Source organism: Biomphalaria glabrata, chromosome 3 (genome assembly GCF_947242115.1).
Source record: "Biomphalaria glabrata chromosome 3, xgBioGlab47.1, whole genome shotgun sequence".
NCBI lineage: Eukaryota > Metazoa > Mollusca > Gastropoda > Planorbidae > Biomphalaria > Biomphalaria glabrata.
In genome coordinates, this window is record NC_074713.1 from 35988236 (window position 1) to 36007671 (window position 19436).

The 19436-nt window shown below is 36.7% G+C and overlaps 1 protein-coding gene across 2 annotated transcripts in view; it reads right to left on the minus strand.

The window, feature by feature from the left end:
- The window catches only part of LOC129925297 (calpain-B-like), a 72643-nt gene that overhangs the window by 13393 nt on the left and 39814 nt on the right, over positions 1–19436 (minus strand). For both annotated transcript variants that reach the window (XM_056024824.1, XM_056024825.1), the window contains 3 exons: positions 8368–8537; positions 7836–7990; positions 550–761 (listed from right to left, as the gene is read on the minus strand). In XM_056024824.1, coding sequence (XP_055880799.1) covers positions 550–761; positions 7836–7990; positions 8368–8537 — 537 coding nt within the window. The remainder of the gene's footprint in view (positions 1–549; positions 762–7835; positions 7991–8367; positions 8538–19436) is intronic.

Sequence of the window (19436 nt, forward strand, 5' to 3'; positions counted from 1 at the left end):
GAAATGGTTTGTAATATTTAAACAACAAAAGGGAACATTTGATTTAATGACAAAAAGATGAATCACTTAGGTTTTGAATGATATAAAGAATCCTGAGCATTGATTAGAAACGTAAGTACACTTTAAATTGATGAGATTGCATTCTAAAAACAATCTTGTAGTAAAGTTGTATTTAACTAGTACAAAAAAAAAAAAATATATTAAGATGTACCGGTATAATGAAAACAATGTATATTTTAAAGGAAAAATATAATTGCTGATCAGTCTGTTTTAAATATTTCTTTTCCTTGTTAATTTTTCACTTAAAATAATGTGTATTAAAAACATATTGATAATTTTTATAATCAGTAAAACATGTTCTCTCAAACCAGTAAAATCATTGCTTTTAAACCCATTCCCCAAATTCCATCAATTATTAGCCAACATGACAAAGTTAGTTTAATGGTAATGATAAATAACAACATACACAATGCCTATGATCAAGCACCACAATTATGAAAGATATTTCATTATGTAGCCAATATGTTGAAAATAAATTAAATTACTAACCCAGAGACATTTGCTTTTTCAGTAAAAATTCTTAGCAAAAACTCTCCTTCATAATGAGGTTCATATGTAGATGGTATGATTGCATATGAGCCTGGAGGCAGCTTAAATCTGCCACATATTTCTCTTCTGTTAATAAATTTTGGGCAATGGGCCACTGAGTTATTGTATTTAAAGAAGTTCAAATCTAGTGGTCCACAGTTGGGATCTTCAAGCTGCAATAACAATTATAAAATACAGCATTAGATATTTTTTAACATTAAAACGATTTAATATTCAATTTTTTTTCAATATTTCAATACAAAACTATAATTCTTTTTACAGAGTATTATGAAAAAGTGTGGCCTAGGCCATCATTTAGTCTTCATTCAATTTATCCCAATATATAAATAGATATAAGTTAAATTAAGTAAAAGAAAAAGAATAAATAAAATATCATGCGATTAACGGAAAAGATGATGTAAAGGTCATGTATTTCTATGGCTGGCAAGTTATAAGTGGCTAGCACAAAAAACAACTTCCCCAATTAATATACAGGTAAACCTAACCATCAGAGTTGGGTGGTGTCATGGGTATCCTAAAAATTGCAAAATTTCAGTCTTCACCATGAATCAATCCCTAGATCCCTATTACAGGTTTTGAAACCAAGTGCTTTACCACTTAAACCAGCCTAAATATAAATAGACATTCCAACTTGACATGCAAAAAAAAAAATAAAAATAAAATCAATTTAAAATTGTAGGAAATCTTTAGATGGAAATGAAAAAAAAAATGAATAAAATAATTTTTGTCAAAATAGACAATATTTATTCAAATTATTATTGTTCAATTTATTATTAAAATAGAACCAGTATGGAACTGTAAAACTCAATACATTTTTAGATGATTTCAGGACTTATTATATAAAATGGGGAAACAGTAAAACATGTCCTAATAGATCTTTCCTACTTACTTCCCATTCCACAGCTCCTCCACCCTTATCTCTAGAAAAATAAACTCACTAAATGTTTCCAATTGAAGATATGGAAGAATAGGTCTCTTTGCCTACCAACAAAAATCAATTTTATAAAGGAGTGGTTCTCACTATTATACCTATAGGCTCCTCAAACACTTTTATCAAAGATGCTTTCGCAACATAATGGCCATATGCTAGCAGGACTACCTTACAAATAACCATGTTCTGCTGGATGATGTTGTGAAGAGATTAGAAGCGTTACTTATTCAACATTACCCTTCATCAGGGACAATTGCATACCAAAGGGGATCTCTTTTTATGAGCTTAAACAAGAATGGCATAACAGAGGAGCCCCTAAAAGCGCAAAAAAAGATCAACTTAGGTGGCTATTAGCCCTCACTGGCCAAGAGGAAAGTGGAAGGCAAATGACGGTTATAAAGTATGCCACAGGACAGTGGCATCACTAGGGTGGGTGTCACCCGGTGAGATCAGCTCAGGGTGTCACCTCCTCCTTAAAAAATGCATTTTTTCGCTTGTTTGTTGCGCTTTAATAATATAGTTTATAATTACCTTCATTATTTGATTGTTCAGCTATAAAATGAGTGTGTATTAAATTTTAAAATTCAGTTATTTTTACAATTTATCTACAGTTCACTAGGTTTGCGTTGTGATGAGAAACTATGTTCTCATCCTTAATCTTCGGAATTAATATATAGTTAAATTTTGAAAAAATGCAACCATAAGTAAATTACACTTTTTTTCTGGATTTCAAACTTGAAAACTTAACATTTACTTCACCAAAGTCAATGTCTTTAACTTTCTCATTTTTAATAAAATTCTCCTTTATGATAGAGTAATATATTGTTCCTTTGTCTCGAAATGTTATTAATTTTAATTTTAAGAATCATTTTTTTTACATGACCCCATAGATAAGCAGATGGTAAGAAATGGTTGAAGGCTTTATAAAATGATTTAGAGATATTTTTAAGGTCTTGGTGTCAATATGACTCATGCACTGTTAACTTTAATTTTCATCAAGAAAAACTTTTGTAGTCTCTAGATCCCTTCTCAGTCTTGGTATTTCTGTTTGAATGTCACCTTTTAGAAAATCATCATCTACGCCACTATTTTGAAACTGACATCTACAATATTTCTTTTTTGATTGATGAACTAAAGAATTTTTTGGTTGGATTGCTCCATATTTATCTGCTACATCAATAAGATTTGAAGCTCAGAGTTAAATAACAATCCATGCACAAAAGATTGAACCCCTTTTTCTTTTCATAAATAGTGATTCCGGCATCTTGTGATTGCTCACCTGACATTTTCTTAATTTTTTTTCTTCTGAAACACATCGTTGTTTTTTTTAGCAGAGTCCTTTATTTTTAATAACATTTTGTGCTAATGTGTTATGCTTTTGTTAAAGAAAAGATATTGACCATATGGTCAATAGTTTAAAGACAGGCCTACTCTTGTGCATCTTTGGCCTTCCACCACATCTTTCTCTCTCCCGCCCCTCGAATAAAAAAAAAAGGTAAAATAAAAGATCTGCGCCTCTAGTGGCAATAATTTCAGAACGAAAAAAATGCTTCAATCGTATAAAAAAATGCTAGACAAAAATCTAATTTCTGAAAAAGAATGTTGACCACATAGATTAAGAGAATGTGATACACATCTATCAAATAGCTATTCTGTCGGTTCTTAATAAATTTCCTGAACTCCTCCAGGACTCCAGACATAAAAGCTGAATTTTTTATACTCCTGAACTCCACACAAAAATTCAAGCTCACCATTTTCTAGACATTTGAAAATATTAAGTTGATCTCATCATTTTTTGTCTCTCTTAAAATCCTATAACTTCTGAATCTAATCCCTGTGTGCTCTGTTAAGTGTGCTATGTCAGGTGTGTTAATCAAACAAAATACAAAGGTGCTTACAGTCATTCTGACTCTAATATCTTTTACGTTGTTTTATAAACTTTTTAACATTGCAGCTATACTTTCAGCTATGGGTTTTATTTACATATCATTTCCATCATCTCATGGAAATTCTTTATTTAATAAAGATTCGTTGTTAATATTGTTATGACTCTACATTACGCACTGTCATTTGGCGCGACATTGTGTACCAGAGGACACGATAGAGAAGAGAGGAAGTCAAGATGGCCGATGATTAGAGATGAAAACGACGCTTGTGATGTGATTAGTGTAATTCTAGATCTAGTTTCCTATTTGGTTATTAAACATTCTATTTTGTTATTTCATAATCCTTTCGTTGAGGTTATTTGGCTAAGTTATAGCAATTGGTGTCAGATAGTGGGATCCTCAACGAAAGGGGAGAAGATGGTCTAGATCTATGTATGGGACATTGAACGAGTCCATTTTCGGGTAAATCAACATAAGTTTTGATTTTAGTTGATCAACGTTTTAATACTAGATGGCGTCTAAGAAAACACTTAGTCAACTGTCATTACAGGAACTTAGGCAGGAACTCAGAGGTAGAGAGCTGAAGGTGAGCGGCAACAAGGAGGCACTTATGGAGCGTCTTAGGCAAAGCATGATAGAGGAAGAACAGGACCCGGAGACCTATGAGTTTGAAATAGAACCGACTATGATGGGGCTTTGGAACATGATGCAAGAACAAGGCAAAACAAATACTGACATAGGGAACTTGATGAAAGAAGACATGAAATCATTAAAGGATGAACTTAAAAAAGAAATGGGTAATGAACTGGGCTCTATAAAATCATTTGTGACCGAATTGAAAAATGGCATAGACAGTTTCAAACAACAATTAAGAAATGAGGTCGCTGAATTAAGGTCCCAAATGGTGGGAGATGTTGATTCTAAAATTCAACAATTACGAAATGAAATGAAGGCGGAGCTGGAAAAGAAACAAGATGTGGGAGCCACTGTGACTGAAATGACGGGGAAGATTAAACCACCGGTGTTTGACGGCTCTGTGTCTTGGTCGGCGTATCGATTACAATTCGAGGCGGCGGCGCAAGTCAACAGATGGGTTACCAAGGCAGATAGGGCAACTGGTCTCATGTTGGCACTCAGAGGCAAGGCAGCCGAATTGTTACAGACTATGACGGATCGGACAGACTACGATGCCATGGTCAAAACAATGGAACTACGATACGGCAATGAACACCTGCAGGAAGTTTTCAGGATGCAATTAAAGAATCGACAACAGAAAAACGGAGAGACATTACAGGAATTAGCAGCAGACGTGGAACGTCTCGCCCGTCTTGCCTACCCATCGGCAACACAGGAACTTCTGGATGTTCTGGTCACATATGCTTTCATAGATGGAGTGCGAGATTCGGAACTTAAGAAAGCCATCCGAATAAGCGGAAAACGGAAAATCAACGAAGCCCTCATCTATGCCCTGTCCTACGAGGCGGCCGAAGTTTCAGCGAGGAGCATACACTATTGTCGGACGTTAAATGTGGCGGAAGAGGAGGATCTGCCGAGGCGGATTCGAAGAATGGTAGAAAAGGCTTTAAATGAACGGGAACATTATCAGACCTCAAGGCGTAGTAAAAAGACTTTTCGTTGTTGGAATTGTAACACTCCAGGTCATTTACGGAGGAATTGTAACATGTTGTTCCAAGGCCAAGGCTGTGCATCGGAACGTCAACCGCTACGATTCTACGGGCTTAGGGAGCAAGAACGGGCAGCCCAGGAAATCGAAACCCCGAGAATAAAGACTCCTTTCAGAGTGTTAGAACAAAGCAGAACCTTGAGAGTGAAGGGAAAGATTGGCGCTGGTTCTTATAGGTTCCTCTTGGACACAGGGGCTACGCGGTCGATAGTTGGACCCAGTCTGATTGGTGATCGGGAAATAATACGAGTGAATGGCTCTACTCTTAAAACGGCAGGTGGCGAACTGTTACCTATATTAGGACAGGTACGGCTTAATTTTGAAATAGGAAGTCAACCATTTAGTCATGATTTTCTGATCGCCAATGTTGTCGACGATTGCATCCTGGGTCTGGATTTTATGCAGGAATTCGGTTTATCTCTAAACATTGGAAGTGGAACTTTACAATATGGACACATAGAGTTCCCATTGCTTGGTGATGGTGTGGAAGGCATTCAGGTGAAACGAATCGAACATACGACCATACCAAAGTGGTCTAATCTGTCAGTAAACAAGTATCATAAAAGGGACAAACTGAAGTGGATCGAACTGGAAGGCCAGCTACATCCTAGAAGAGCGGAGATTGAAACATCAACCAATCACTGTTGTGGCTATACGGGTAGTTACAAGGAAAGTGTTGGTGGTGGCAGCGCCGTCGATGATCATAATGACACATCAGATGCGTCTAGCTTTCAAGATAAAGAAAGTGGCAACCTTTTCAACGATAAGCGCGGACCCGAAAAGAAAACGCTAGATGAAGAAACTAGAAGAGTGACCTACAGGCAGAGTGAAACTATTGCTTTCGATGTCCTTGATATGAGTGCTTCAATGGGCATGACCAAATCAGACAACGTTGGGTCTGTGTCCAATACTCCTGTTTGGCTACCAGTACTAACTGCAGACAGAAATTTAATAAGAACTGTACGGGCGGCACCTCGAATGAACAATGCAAATACCAGAAAAACCATCAACAGGTCTGGACTTGACAAACGTGTGTACGTCTGCCTTCACAAAGCAGAGTAAAAGATGAATCAATTTCAGCGGAAACTGGACACTGATAATGTGGTTAATGGACATGTGTAGACAGGCCTACCTTCTGGAGATGGCTTGAAATGACAGTGTGTTTATGACCTGGCCTCCAGTGGGACTATAACTTTCTTGCCAGAACTTCATCTGCACTGACAATTCTTCAGCCCTAGCGAAAATCTGGTCATGTTCGGGACGAACATAACTAAGGAGGGGGCAATGTTATGACTCTACATTGCGCACTGTCATTTGGCGCGACATTGTGTACCAGAGGACACGATAGAGAAGAGAGGAAGTCAAGATGGCCGATGATTAGAGATGAAAACGACGCTTGTGATGTGATTAGTGTAATTCTAGATCTAGTTTCCTATTTGGTTATTAAACATTCTATTTTGTTATTTCATAATCCTTTCGTTGAGGTTATTTGGCTAAGTTATAGCAATATGGTCACAAAATGTCAAATATTCTGATTTTATGAAACAATCCGTACAATATATATTTCCACTGTTTTTCTTCTTTACATCAAGCATAGCAACGACTGGATGCCCTTGTTTTCCAATTTTCTAATCCAGATGAATTCTTCATATGTCTTTAAATATTCCAATATCAAACTTAATTTCAACCACTTTAAATTATGTTACAAATTTCTATTTCATTTAGTTGAAAATAGTCGACAATAAAAGAATACAGGTCTTTTTTGCTATTAAGTGACTAAATCATCCCCACTAGAAAGCATCAGAATAATTCTTGGCACTAGCCAAAAAGAAAAATCCCCTAAAATATACAAGTATAACATTCGACTGTAACATTTCCTTCATCTTGGCTACAGCTTCTTTTACAGAAAGATGAAACGACATCATCATCTTCAGAAATCTCAATGCCCTTTTTTTTACTTTCCAATTCTACAAAATTTACATTAATTTTCATATGAGATTTCAATAATATTTTATGCCTGAAGAATGTCGTCGTTTGTTAAACAGTGACTATTGGTTGGCATCCTGATATTACGGTGCTAGCTACAAATTGAAAAGATTCGATTAATACATTTTTTCGAATCAAAGCAGTGTTCATATACATACATGCAGCTGGTATACATCTGAAAGTAAAGTTTTACATTTTCCTTGATATATTTAGTATGACATAGCATTTTAAACCTTTTGATAGAATTTCATTAAAAAATTAATATATGTTTAGTCGAAATGAAAAAAAAAAGTATATAGATCTATTTATTAATTGTGAATAACATGTTCCAATATTTAGCCACTGTCGTTTTTTTTTTATTTGACAGTTATTCACAAAGTGCATTTTTCTACTTGGGTGTCACCCCCCTAACGAGTGTCACCCGGTGCGGACCACACCCCCCGCACCTCCTTAGTGACGCCCCTGTACACAATTTTGGACCCAGAGAACAGCCTTTGCCAAAGAAAGGGGCAAAAGATGAAAAAAAGCTTTAATAGACCCCTTGCAGACAACGGCTCTGTCTGTATCGATGTGATAAAATATGCAGGTTACACCTTAGTTTGAATAGTCATGTATTACTCTGCAATCAAAGACATCTGTGTTATTATTTCCTCTGGTCAATGTATAATAATACATATTTTTTTTCTATATTTTACTTCTTTATAAAGACTGAGCCAAAACTTTAAAATACAATATTTACCTTGTAGATTTCAAAACCAATTTGCAGTAGATCCAAACCTTCCTTACGCCTGTCCTTCTGTAAAACAGCCACAATGACTGTGCACATATCATCATTATCATCATCATCAACATCAGTCAATGTCATACGGAACTGAGGGTTGGTCCAAAAAGTATCTAAAAATTTTGAACAATTCATTTTTAGTTAGCAGTAGACTAAATAAGCCTACTTGATAGAGGTCTAATGTAATAAGAGTATCAAATATTAATATGTAAAGGAATCATAAATATAGTTTTTAAATATTTCCTTGGTCTTTCCACAACAGATTTAAACAAAATAGATGTATATTGTGTGCCCTATTTAGAATTATTATGTTATGTCTTTAAGATATTATGTTGCTTAATACAATCAATTAAACAATGGTGTAGATTTTCACTAACATTGGTGTAGACGTAGGAATACATACATTCTCATTTCATTTTTTATAATTAGTAGATCTACATACAAGCATTTTAACATTTAAACATTTTAACTATTTAGGGTATTGACTTGCCTAAACTGTTTCTGCATCCCCCAGCATTGACTCTCTTTATCCAGGCATCATGTTCCTTGTAACATTCCCATTTCTTCTTGTTAGACAAATCTTCTTCATCTAGAGAGTCTGGACCCAAGTTACAGATTTCAAGTTTTTGAAAGTTGGCAGTGAAGTCTTGGAAAGACATCCTAATGGAATTCAAAGTAAAGTTCTGTGTGACAAGATGTGCTAATAATTCTTTATAGTAAAGTTCTGCGTGACAAGGTGTGCTTAGAATTCTTCATACATAAATGTATTAAAAATAAGAATGTGATCAAAATAAAATAAAAGTTGCAGAAACAGGACTAATCATCTATAAGAGTCAATGAATTGTTCAAAATAAAGTACATAAGTTCTTTCATCTCTTTTAACATCTGGACAATAAAAATAGAGTTTATATCACTATTTATAAACTGCCGTCTTCCTTGCGTCGTCGATCTGCCTAAGATCATCAGTGAGACCAGGACACATTGTCCTGACATTCCAAGTGGCCAGTCGCATGACAGGGATTTTCTTTTTCAGTTTAATTTTTCTTCTTTTGTTGCTTGGTGCAAGTTTCCAGCCTACTTGTCGTTTTAAACTAAGCTCTAAGCACCCATTAGAGCAAGCAGGCTGTGGCGGATCAGCACCTAACTGACTGGGGGCTGCCCAGGTTGAGGGCTGGCGGTAGCTGATCAGTGAAGCGCGAAGACCTCTCTCACCATCAGAGACAACCCGTGGCGTCCATACATTACGCCAATCAAGTTGGACTTATAACCCGTAACTGTTGTCTCCCGTGTTGTTTTAGCCGCTTTGCAGCAGCACCAGAGTTTCCTCTCCGGGGCGCATTCCTGGGCCTTGGATAAAGGGGTCATGGGTGGCCCATGCGTCATGATCCCTCTCTCGACCTTGCTGATGTGATCCAAAGGAAAACGCATCGCATTACATTAGGCACCAACTCAGTTGCAGAAGCTGCCGGAGGGAATTTCATAGTTGATACTCCCAACGCCTAAGGGGCTTCACTCCTGATTTCTCCTCGAGGTTGTCTCCTGAAGCCTCAGTACCGCAAGGCAGCGGGGGTTTGAAGTCAGAGTACCCCTCTCCTAGATGAACTGCCTTACTAGGCTGACGAGCTCCATCTGCTCGAAGCTCCCGGTTTTGTGGCGCTAGGTATCCACCTTCACCCCTACACCTGTTAGTAAGAGCAGTTTCGCCGGACTTAATATCTAAGCCACACGAGCAGGCCAGGTGCTGGACTTAGTTGTCAGAGGCTATTTGAGACGCATGCCATTAGGAGTATTTTATAGACAATGGGAGCTTAACCCCATTGACACCCCTGGCCATGACAACCTTGAAACCAAATCACTATATCACTATTCAGACTGATCTATAATGTGGTAGATTGTAAGCACAGTCACTGATGGATCCGGGAGAGGCTCAATCGACTCACAGAAGAATTTTAGTAGATAAATCACATACGAATTCCTTTACTTATGTCAATAGGATATACTAATTATTTATTTTTTTAGTATGTTGGCCGATTTTTTGGCAGGATAGGGCGGCGATTACATCTATCCCGCCTCCCCGATCATAACCATTTGAGAGTGGTCGTCCAATTTTTGTGCCGAAATCACAGTTTGTTAACAGAATTACTTATATACCTTGATGATATATTTTAAGCAATCTTAATAGTATGTTCCCTGTAGTGACCTAATAAAATACTACAGGAAGACATGTCTTGATGCTAGGCTTTATTGAACAAGAATGACAAAACAGTTCACAATAACACAGTACACACACATACACAAGCTGACATGGACACCATGACCTTTTGACACAATAGAACAGATCAGTTCACAACACACAACAAGAAACATAAATACACAACATTCACCCCCCGTTTAATTTCTTTTCGCTTTACTTCTGAGATTATACGAGTGCTGTAGGGGCGTATCTCTGGCAGTTGAATTTTGTCCTTTTTCAATAATGTTTTCCTCTGCTCTTAAAGCAGGTGGGACCATGTTCTCTGCAGATGTCACCATGTCACCCACAGAAGCCACTGAGTGTTGGGAGACACCCGGAGAAGTCTCAGTGTTACCAGAAGCCAGTTGATTTTGAAAGACCTCAGAAGACCAACTAAATACACATCAAACAAAATAAATAAATGCTGGTTTAATAATAGACTAATGAAGCTTTGTAAACAGAAGGAAAACCTATATAAAAAATTTAAAGAAACTAAGGCAGATAGAGTCTACAAAAAGTATATAAAAAGCTCAAAGTGTACATTCACACCAGACTCACTCATAATTTACATGTGACAAAGTTTATACCAGATTGTTCTTATTTAAAGATTTGATTGCCAGGGGAACAAAGGCGTGTTTGTGTCTGTTTGTCTTTGCTATCGGTGTCTTGTAATACAATACATAAAACTAAAATGTTATTTAACCTTGGTTAGGCCGATATTAGAATATCATCCTCCGTTTGGGACCCCTCAACTAAAGAAAACATTACGAAACTGGAACAGACACAAAATAGAGCAGTGAGATTCATAACAAACGAATATTCACATTTGACTAGAGTAACACCTTTAGTAAAATCACTAAATTGGAAAGCCTTCAGGACAGAAGACTCAAAAGTAAAGTAGCAATTATACATAACACTGAACCTTAATCTTCAAATACAAAAACAAAATTTACTCAAATAATCTGAAAGACACAAAGATAAAGGCACATTCCTCGTCCCATATGCTAGGACAAATTTGTACAAATACTCCTTCTTCCCTAGTGCTATTAGAGCATGGAATGGGTTGCCTGAGCTAGCCAGGAAAACCAGTGACTTGGCAGAATTTAAGTCATTAGTTAATATGCATGACTAAATGCATGACGCGTAGGACGTAATCTTCTTCTTTTTTGAAGTAACGTCTGTATTATATAAGATAAGAAGAAGATAAGATGTCTCAAAGTCTCTCGGAGCGAAATCATGTACTACGGTCTCTGAAGATGAGTTGCCTCTCGGAGCCAAATGGTGTAGTGAGACAGTTTCTTTCCGTCCATTTGGAAGACGTATGTGGGCATAGTTCTGATTAGCTTCAATAAGCTCCACTTCATCTACCAGCGGATCATTTTTGCTTTGCCTCGCATGTCTTCTCATTAGGACAGGCCCTGGAAGAGATAGCCAGGTCGGCAGAGAGAAAATAGTCTTTCGTGAGGCGTCAAGTTTGTAGCAATGCATAGTAGAGATCTAATTGAATGAAGAGCGTCGTTTAGGGCTAGCTCCCATTGTGTATTAGGTAGCCCTCTTGACGTGACGACAAGAAGAATTAACTTCCAGAGAGTCGAGTTCAGTTTAATCTACTTGCCCGTTCCCTTTGGCATTATATTATGTGGCTCTGCTTGTTACTATGACTTTACCTCTGAGGAAAGATCGTAGCTCTTCCAACATGAGGGCTGTTCCCCGGTTGGAATGTAAATACGAGGGCGTGCCAAAAATGTTGAATAGGTTTGTGAAGCATCTAATTACTGTTTGAGTAGACATGTCAGGACATGCATATACAAAAGGAAACCTTGAGTACTCATCAATAATTGTCAATAAATATTTATTTTTAGTGTTAGAAGGAAGTGGTACCTTAAAGTCAACACTAAGTCTCTCAAATGGTGATGTGGCTTTTACTAAGCTGCCGGCAGATGGTTGATAAAAACAAGGTTTTATCTCTGCACAGATGGGGCAATTGTTTGCTACAGTTCTTATGTCTTCAACTGCATAATGGAGCATTCGCACTATGCCAGGATGCAAAGAGTTGTAAAGTTCTTTCAAAGACCTAGGGGGGGGGGGGGTTGTACTTGCACAGAATCCACGAGAAAGAGCATCGGCGGCCATGTTGTCAGCCCCCGGCCGGTAACACATATCAAAACTGTACATTGATAGTTCTATTCTCCACCTCTGAATTTTGTCATTTTTTATTTTACCGGGATCGCGAGGGTTAATCATGAATGATACTGGTCCGTAGTGAGTTTGAAATGAGACCCTAATAGAAAATGTCTCCATTTCTTGATTGATTCCACGATCGCCATTGCTTCTTTCTCTACGGATGATTGACGTCTCTCGCTAAGAGACAGTGTTCTGGAGAAGAAGGCACTTGGTCTTTTGTTCTGGGATAAGGTAGCGTATATAGCGATATCCGATGCATGTTTCAACCTCCAGCGGCGTTTTGAGGTCTACATTAGTGACAACAGCCATTTCTAGTTCTTTTTTTAATGTTTGATATGTATCTTTGACTCTCTCAGGGTGTGGGGAAGTTCTGTTGTGTACTAAAGGATGGATCTTATCTGAGAAATGTCCTATCCAGTTGGCATAGTAGGAGAATAGACCTAAAGCTTGCCTTTGTGCATTTAGGTTCTCGGGTGGAGGAAGTTGACGCAAGGGCAGTAGTCTGTCGGGGTCTGGCTTCATCTCATTTTGGGAGACTTCATAACCTAATAATCTTATTCTTGAGGAAGCGTATGCACACTTTTCCTCATTAAGAGTTAGTCCATATTTTTTTATAGCCCTAAGAAATTTATGCAGATTTCTATCATGCTCTTCTCTGTCCTTACCACAAATGGTGATGTTATCAATATAAGCATATATACCCTCCAGTGACACTTGTTCTATGATTTTGTCAATTGTCCGTTGAAAACAGGCTACCTTATTAGTTACTCCAAAGGGTATCCTACAGAATTGGTATAATTTCCCTCCAGCTTCAAAGGCAGTATAAGGGCCATCAGTCTTCCTTAGAGGGATCTGATGGTGTGCGTTGCGAAGATCAAGGGTGCTAAATATTTCATATTTGGCTATTTGAGAGACCATATCATCAATGCGAGGTAAGGGATAAGCATCCCAAAATGTGAACCGATTAACAGTTTGGCTGTAGTCCACTACCATTCTTCGTTTGTGGCTCAATAATGCCATCTTTTAATAGTCTCTCAACTTCTGAAATGATGAATAGAGTGTCGTTTGCAGAATGACGTCTGGATTTTGTGGCGATAGGTCGACACTCTTTAAGCATATTTTGGAAAAGAGGAGCGGGTTCGACATTAGCAGCTTTCATTCCATTTAAGACCTTTGATGGTTTAGGCCCCTGAAAAGTGATCTGTACACTCTCATGTTGTTCAAGGAAGTCGTGGCCTAAAATAACATCCTCACAGAGGTTGTCAAGTATGTGTAGCTTGAAGTCTTTATAAGTGGAGCCTTTACTATTAATGTCAGCATTAACATGGTCTCGAGTATAACCAGTTAGGTTCGTGTTGGTCATAGATGTAAGTTTTGATGAGTGAAAAGTTTTGAATCTATACTTTCTGACAGCCGATGCAGAAATGTAACAGTCCGAACTACCTGTATCGATGAGGGCATCAAGGGTAATGTTGTTAACTTGTATGTTCATTACAGCACGAGATAGAGAAAATGAAGAGGCGGCTGTTATTGTATACGCCGCTGAATCAGAGTTAGGTCCGTAAACTGTAGAAAATTTTGATTTGCATACCTTTTTGTAGTGTCCCTTTTTACCGCATTTATTGCAGATTGCATCTTTAGCGGGGCATTAGCTACAGAGTGGATAGCACCTCCACAAAAGTAGCACTTGCCTTGAGCTGCAGCTATGGTAACGGGTGTTGAATCAATCTTGTCTTCTACAGCAGAGCAAAGCGGCTATTCCGACATAGTGGATTGTTGTGCTTGTGGTGTTTGAAAAGTAGTGACTTGTTGCGAGTTATATGTCACAGAATGTTTCTGTGCCATCTCCAGAGATCTGGCTACCTCTAATGACTTTGCGAGGTCCAGAGATGAGTACTCTAAAAGTCTCTGCCTAATCTCTGGTGATAACATGCCACTAATGAATGCGTCTCAGATGGCCTCGTTCTGGTTTTTGAGGGCAGTGACTGCTCTGAAATGGCAGTCTTTAGCCAGCAATCTCAATCTTTGAATATACCTGTCAACACTCTGTCCCGTTTTTTGTTTACACTCGGATAGGAGATAGCGAGCATAAACCTCATTGGTTTGTTAGACATAGAGTCCGTTTAATGTGTTTACAGCAGTTTTAAAGTCAGTACAGTCAGATATCAATTTATACACACCATGTGAGATAAAGTTAAATACTAGATCGAACTTCTCACCTTCTGATACAACTAGTTTTAATGCGAATTTTTCGAATGTGTGTAATGTGTGCTTCCAGATCCTTTGAGCGTCCGGATCATTAAGATCCACCACCAATCTTTCAGGTTTTAGAAAACGATCCATACTTAAAGTTTGAAGCACAATTAATCCACAAAATTCTTGTTCAATAAATTATAGTGATCTAATAAATTACTACAGGAAGACTTGTCTTAATGCTAGGCTTTATTGAACAAGAATGACAAAACAGTTCACAATAGTACAGTACACACACACACACAAGCTGACCTGGACACAATGACATTTTGTCACACTAGAACAGATCAGTTCACAACACACAACAAGAAACATAAATACACAACATGGGCTTTAGTGACTGATTTTTGGCTTTGATTTTGTTTATTTTAGGTGAGATTTTGATACTAAACCATCACCTGCCCCAGCGCAGCCAATGGGGTTTTGAGTTTAAAACCCCTACCAGGGGGTTTTGAGTTTAAAACCCCTGCCAGGGTTTTTGCAGTTAAATCCCCCTTTTCTATAAAACAAAACAAAAAAAAAATGCAAGCGACAATCCCCAAATTCCAAGAGCACAGTTAAGGAAGATTTTGATTTCAAAACCCCCTCAAAAATTTACGATAAACCCCCTCTTCAATATGAAAAAAAAAAGAAAATTATGCACTCAAAATGTTATGAGAGTAGCTAAATGGGTTTTGATTCAGTTTTAAGTTTAAACTTCCCTCCAGTGGAGTTTGAAGTTAAAAAATACATTTTTAATTAAAAAAAAAGCAAATTACACACTATAAAATCTATGAGCCTAGAAAAGGGGTTTTGAGTTTAAACCCCCCGCCAGCTGGGTTGGAAGCTAAAAATACATCTTCAATGTAAAAAAAAAAGCAAATTACGCACTGAAAAGGCTATGAGCGTTGCCAAAGGGGTTTTGAGTTTAAATCCCCATTCAGAAGGGTTTGATGCTAAAAAATACCTCTTCAATATAAAAAAAGCAAATTACACACTAAAATTATTTGAGCGTAGCCAAGCCAATTTGGGGTTTTGAGTTTAAACTCCTCTCCTCCAGATGGTTTTGAGTTTAAAATCCCCTTACAGAGCGTTTGGGGGTGGGAAAACCTATATCTTCAATATTATTCTAAAGCAAACTACAGTTACCATGATCGTAGCTAAATGGGGTTTTGAATAAAAAACAACAACAACGAAGTCCTGAGATTTTTTAGTTTAAAACCCCCAACAGATGATTTTGACGATAAAACTTCCATTTTCGATATAAAATCTAAAGAAAACTACAGTCACCTAATTCCAAGAACGTATTCAAGAGAGGTTACACATTTCTATCAGTGGCGGGACTCCATTAATAAAGTGCACTGAATAGTCATCTGCCGAAATTGAAAAACACTAAATGTGGCTTAAGAAAGATGGCTAAGACAGATTTTAGGAGTCAGTTATAAAGATCGGGTCTAAATCAAGGAAATCCTATACCGAACTGGGAGTCGACACCTTAGTAAGATCGTGACAGAGCGTCGCATGAAGTTTGCGGGACAAGTTCTCCGATAAAATGAATTACGCATAATAAGAATTGCGATGACATCCTAGTACAACTTGCCGCCACACATTCATGGAGGTCCTTAGAGCAGGTGGTAAGAGGCTTCAGACATTACCAGTGACAGATTTTTGTGGAAACAGCTTGATGGCAAATTCGCCGAACGGCGCGGGAGTGTCTAAGTCAGTAAAACTCATACAAAGTTATCTTTTCCAAAATGTTTCCCATAATAATTTTTACTTTATCGTCCAGTCTATATATATATATGTCTATGGTTATATAATATGAAATCACAGACCTATATATACTACAATAAGTATAGGTATTTGCTCTCTATTTACAATTTATTTAGGTAGGTGCTGTTTTACTATTACACACCAAGTATCATAGTTTAGAAAAACCCAGGGTTTTTAGCGGCCCCCAAAAGGGGAAAAGACGCTATTAGTTTTGTGCGAAATGTCTGTCCGTCTGTCCGTCCGTCCCGTTTAGATCTCGTAAACAAGAAAAGATATTGAAAATCCGACAGCACAATATTTTAGACCATTCAAAGTTCTGATGCAACGGCTACTTTTTTTTTTCTGAAAGCGAAAAATCTAATTTTTAAAATCAGTTATGCAAGCAGTTTTTTAAAGAGAAGAAGCTAATTAGTATGTATTATAAGTTAGACCTAAATTAAAACGAATATTAATCTAGTAAATGTCATTTTCGTGAACTTATTTTTATTATAGCGAAAGCATGTTCTTTTTTTTTAATTTGAGCATTCATCAATTAAAAGACTTCAGTTAGGCCAGGAGAGGCGCGGTAGCTGAGCGGTAAAGCGCTTGGCTTCCGAACCGGGGGCCCCGGGTTCGAATCCTGGTAAAGACTGGGATTTTCTACTTCGGAATCCTTAGGCGCCTCTGAGTCCACCCAGCTCCAATGGGTACCTGATAATAGTTGGGGAAAAGTAAAGGCGGTTGGTCGTTGTGCTGGCTACATGACACCCTCATTAACCGTAGGCCACAAAAACAGATGAACTTTACATCATCTGCCCTATAGACCACAAGGTCTGAAAGGGGAACTAGTTAGGCCAGGTTCACATCTAACTTTGCAATCACTTGCACCTATCCTTTGATCAGCTGTACCGTTAGGGCACTACACAAGATCTATCAACCTTCTTTCTCCATTCTTATCTCTCATTTCTCTTTGATATAATTTTATTTGGATGTTCTTTCTGAAAATATTAAAGCCTGCCTAGGTGGACCACTTCGGGGGTCAATTTTGAGTTTGTGTTTCCACACAAACTGTCTTTGTAATCTTGTTTTTTTTTTGTAACGCTATTTGCTCACAACGTATAGAGCAAAATTACAACTCTTTATTAGTATAATTACATCTATATATTAAATTCTGTATGAATGCATTGGTAAAATAGTAGATCTAGAGCTATTATTATAAATGACTTTAGTAGATTTATGTTAATAAATTAAGTGAAATAAATCTATTGTTCTAGAACTTTAGAATGTACATAGTTTTTGGCATCTCGTACAACACAGCAGACAAATTTACAAAAGCCGCCAAGTCGGTCGCAATAATAATAATAATAAGGCTAGTCTTCGAGTCCGAAGATTATTGAGGAATGCAGTATTTCCCGTGGCTGCACAGTCCTAGCTGTGACCTACATATTTTGCCACATCCAGGGCAAGCATAACCATTGTCCGCAGGCGGTCGATTTAGATTTTCTTTTCACCGTCTGCGTTAGTCCTTGGCAGCAGATTTTTTGAGACCAAAAGAAAATCCGCTGTTTATTAATGGCTAACATGCTAATGGGGTTTGTTGGACTAGTCCGTTTCGTTTCTTTGATATTGGGCCGGAAGTCGCTTTTTTATTTATTTATTTTATGAGTATTTTACCCAAGATCTGTGTTGTTTTTTTAGGACTAGATTATTTCATGTACCCGGCATTTTCCGAAACACAGTTTAATACACAATGTAATTGTTGAAAAAAATTGTAGTGATTTTAAACTTTAAATGATTACTTAAAAGGGTGTTACTCTAATCAATTTGAATATTATTTTGTTATGAATGTCACTGTTTATTTTGTGTCTGTTCTAGTTTCTTAAATTTTTCTTGAGTAAAGGGGTATACCTGATTTCTCCAAGCAGCCTTTGTAAAATATTGGTCTTAAATAATGCCATGTTTATAAACGAAAAATCACATGGCTGCATTATGATGAATGTACGTGTTAGTTCAATATATTTTATATTACTAGGTAACTATAAATAACCGCATAAATAGATGTAAGTTTAATTTTTTTTTTCTGTTAGATATAGTCATATGACAAATTTTTGTTTATATCCTAATTCTAAAAAGGAATAATAATAGAATTATACAGTAAAAATAATCACTAAGTTTTTCTTTTAATAGTTTTGAAAGTCTGAGTTTGTGTTTTTGCAGATGTACACAAGCTACACTATGAGTCAGTCCATCTCTTCTGACTATTTAGAAATGAGAGTAAAAATGTAGGCTTCGTTATTTTTAGCCTGAATTTAAGAAGTTACAATCTTCAAACAACCAATATATTGCCTCTTCCATAAAACTTTGTACTTAAAAAATAGGCCTATTATTATAAAAAAATAATCAGTCATTATAGACATCATTCGCAATTTTATTCTTAGGTCTTATCATTGAAAAGTAAATCTATTAATAAACTAAAATCGATCTAAGTCTAAGTACTAACTTTTTAAATAAGTCATTATAAGTAGAAGTATTATAATGAATATTGTATAGATCTAGATTGACTATATTATAGATAGATCTATAGATCTCTAGTTTAGTAGATTAAGTATATAGTATAGTAAACGTATTACAGTATTATTAGATCTATGTCTTATGTCTATGTCTATATCTAATTAAAAATTCTAATAATCTAATAATTAAAAAACTTTAGTCTTTATTAATATCTAGACTTTTTTTTTATAAAAACTGACTATAGGCATAGCATAGGCTAGACTCGGCAATCTAGTCTCAAGATAGAATCTATACTATTACTAGATCTATTCGATTTTTTATATATAGATCTAGACTAGAATTAGATTATAGATCTAAATATACTAATGGATAGATGATATGAGGTGTTAGCTAATAGCGTTGCTCAAGAAACAAACCTGGGTTTTTCTAAACTCTAATACTTGGTATGTAATAGTAAAACAGCGCCTACCTAAATAAATCGTAACTAGCAATCAAAAACCTATATTTATTGTAGTATATATAGGTCTGTGGTTGTATTTTATATAGCCTTTGTAACTTCTTCTATAGAGAAATGACTTTTTGTAATTTCTTTTACTGAAAATTGGGCTATTCGCGTCTGACACATATATAAATTTTATGTTCAGCAA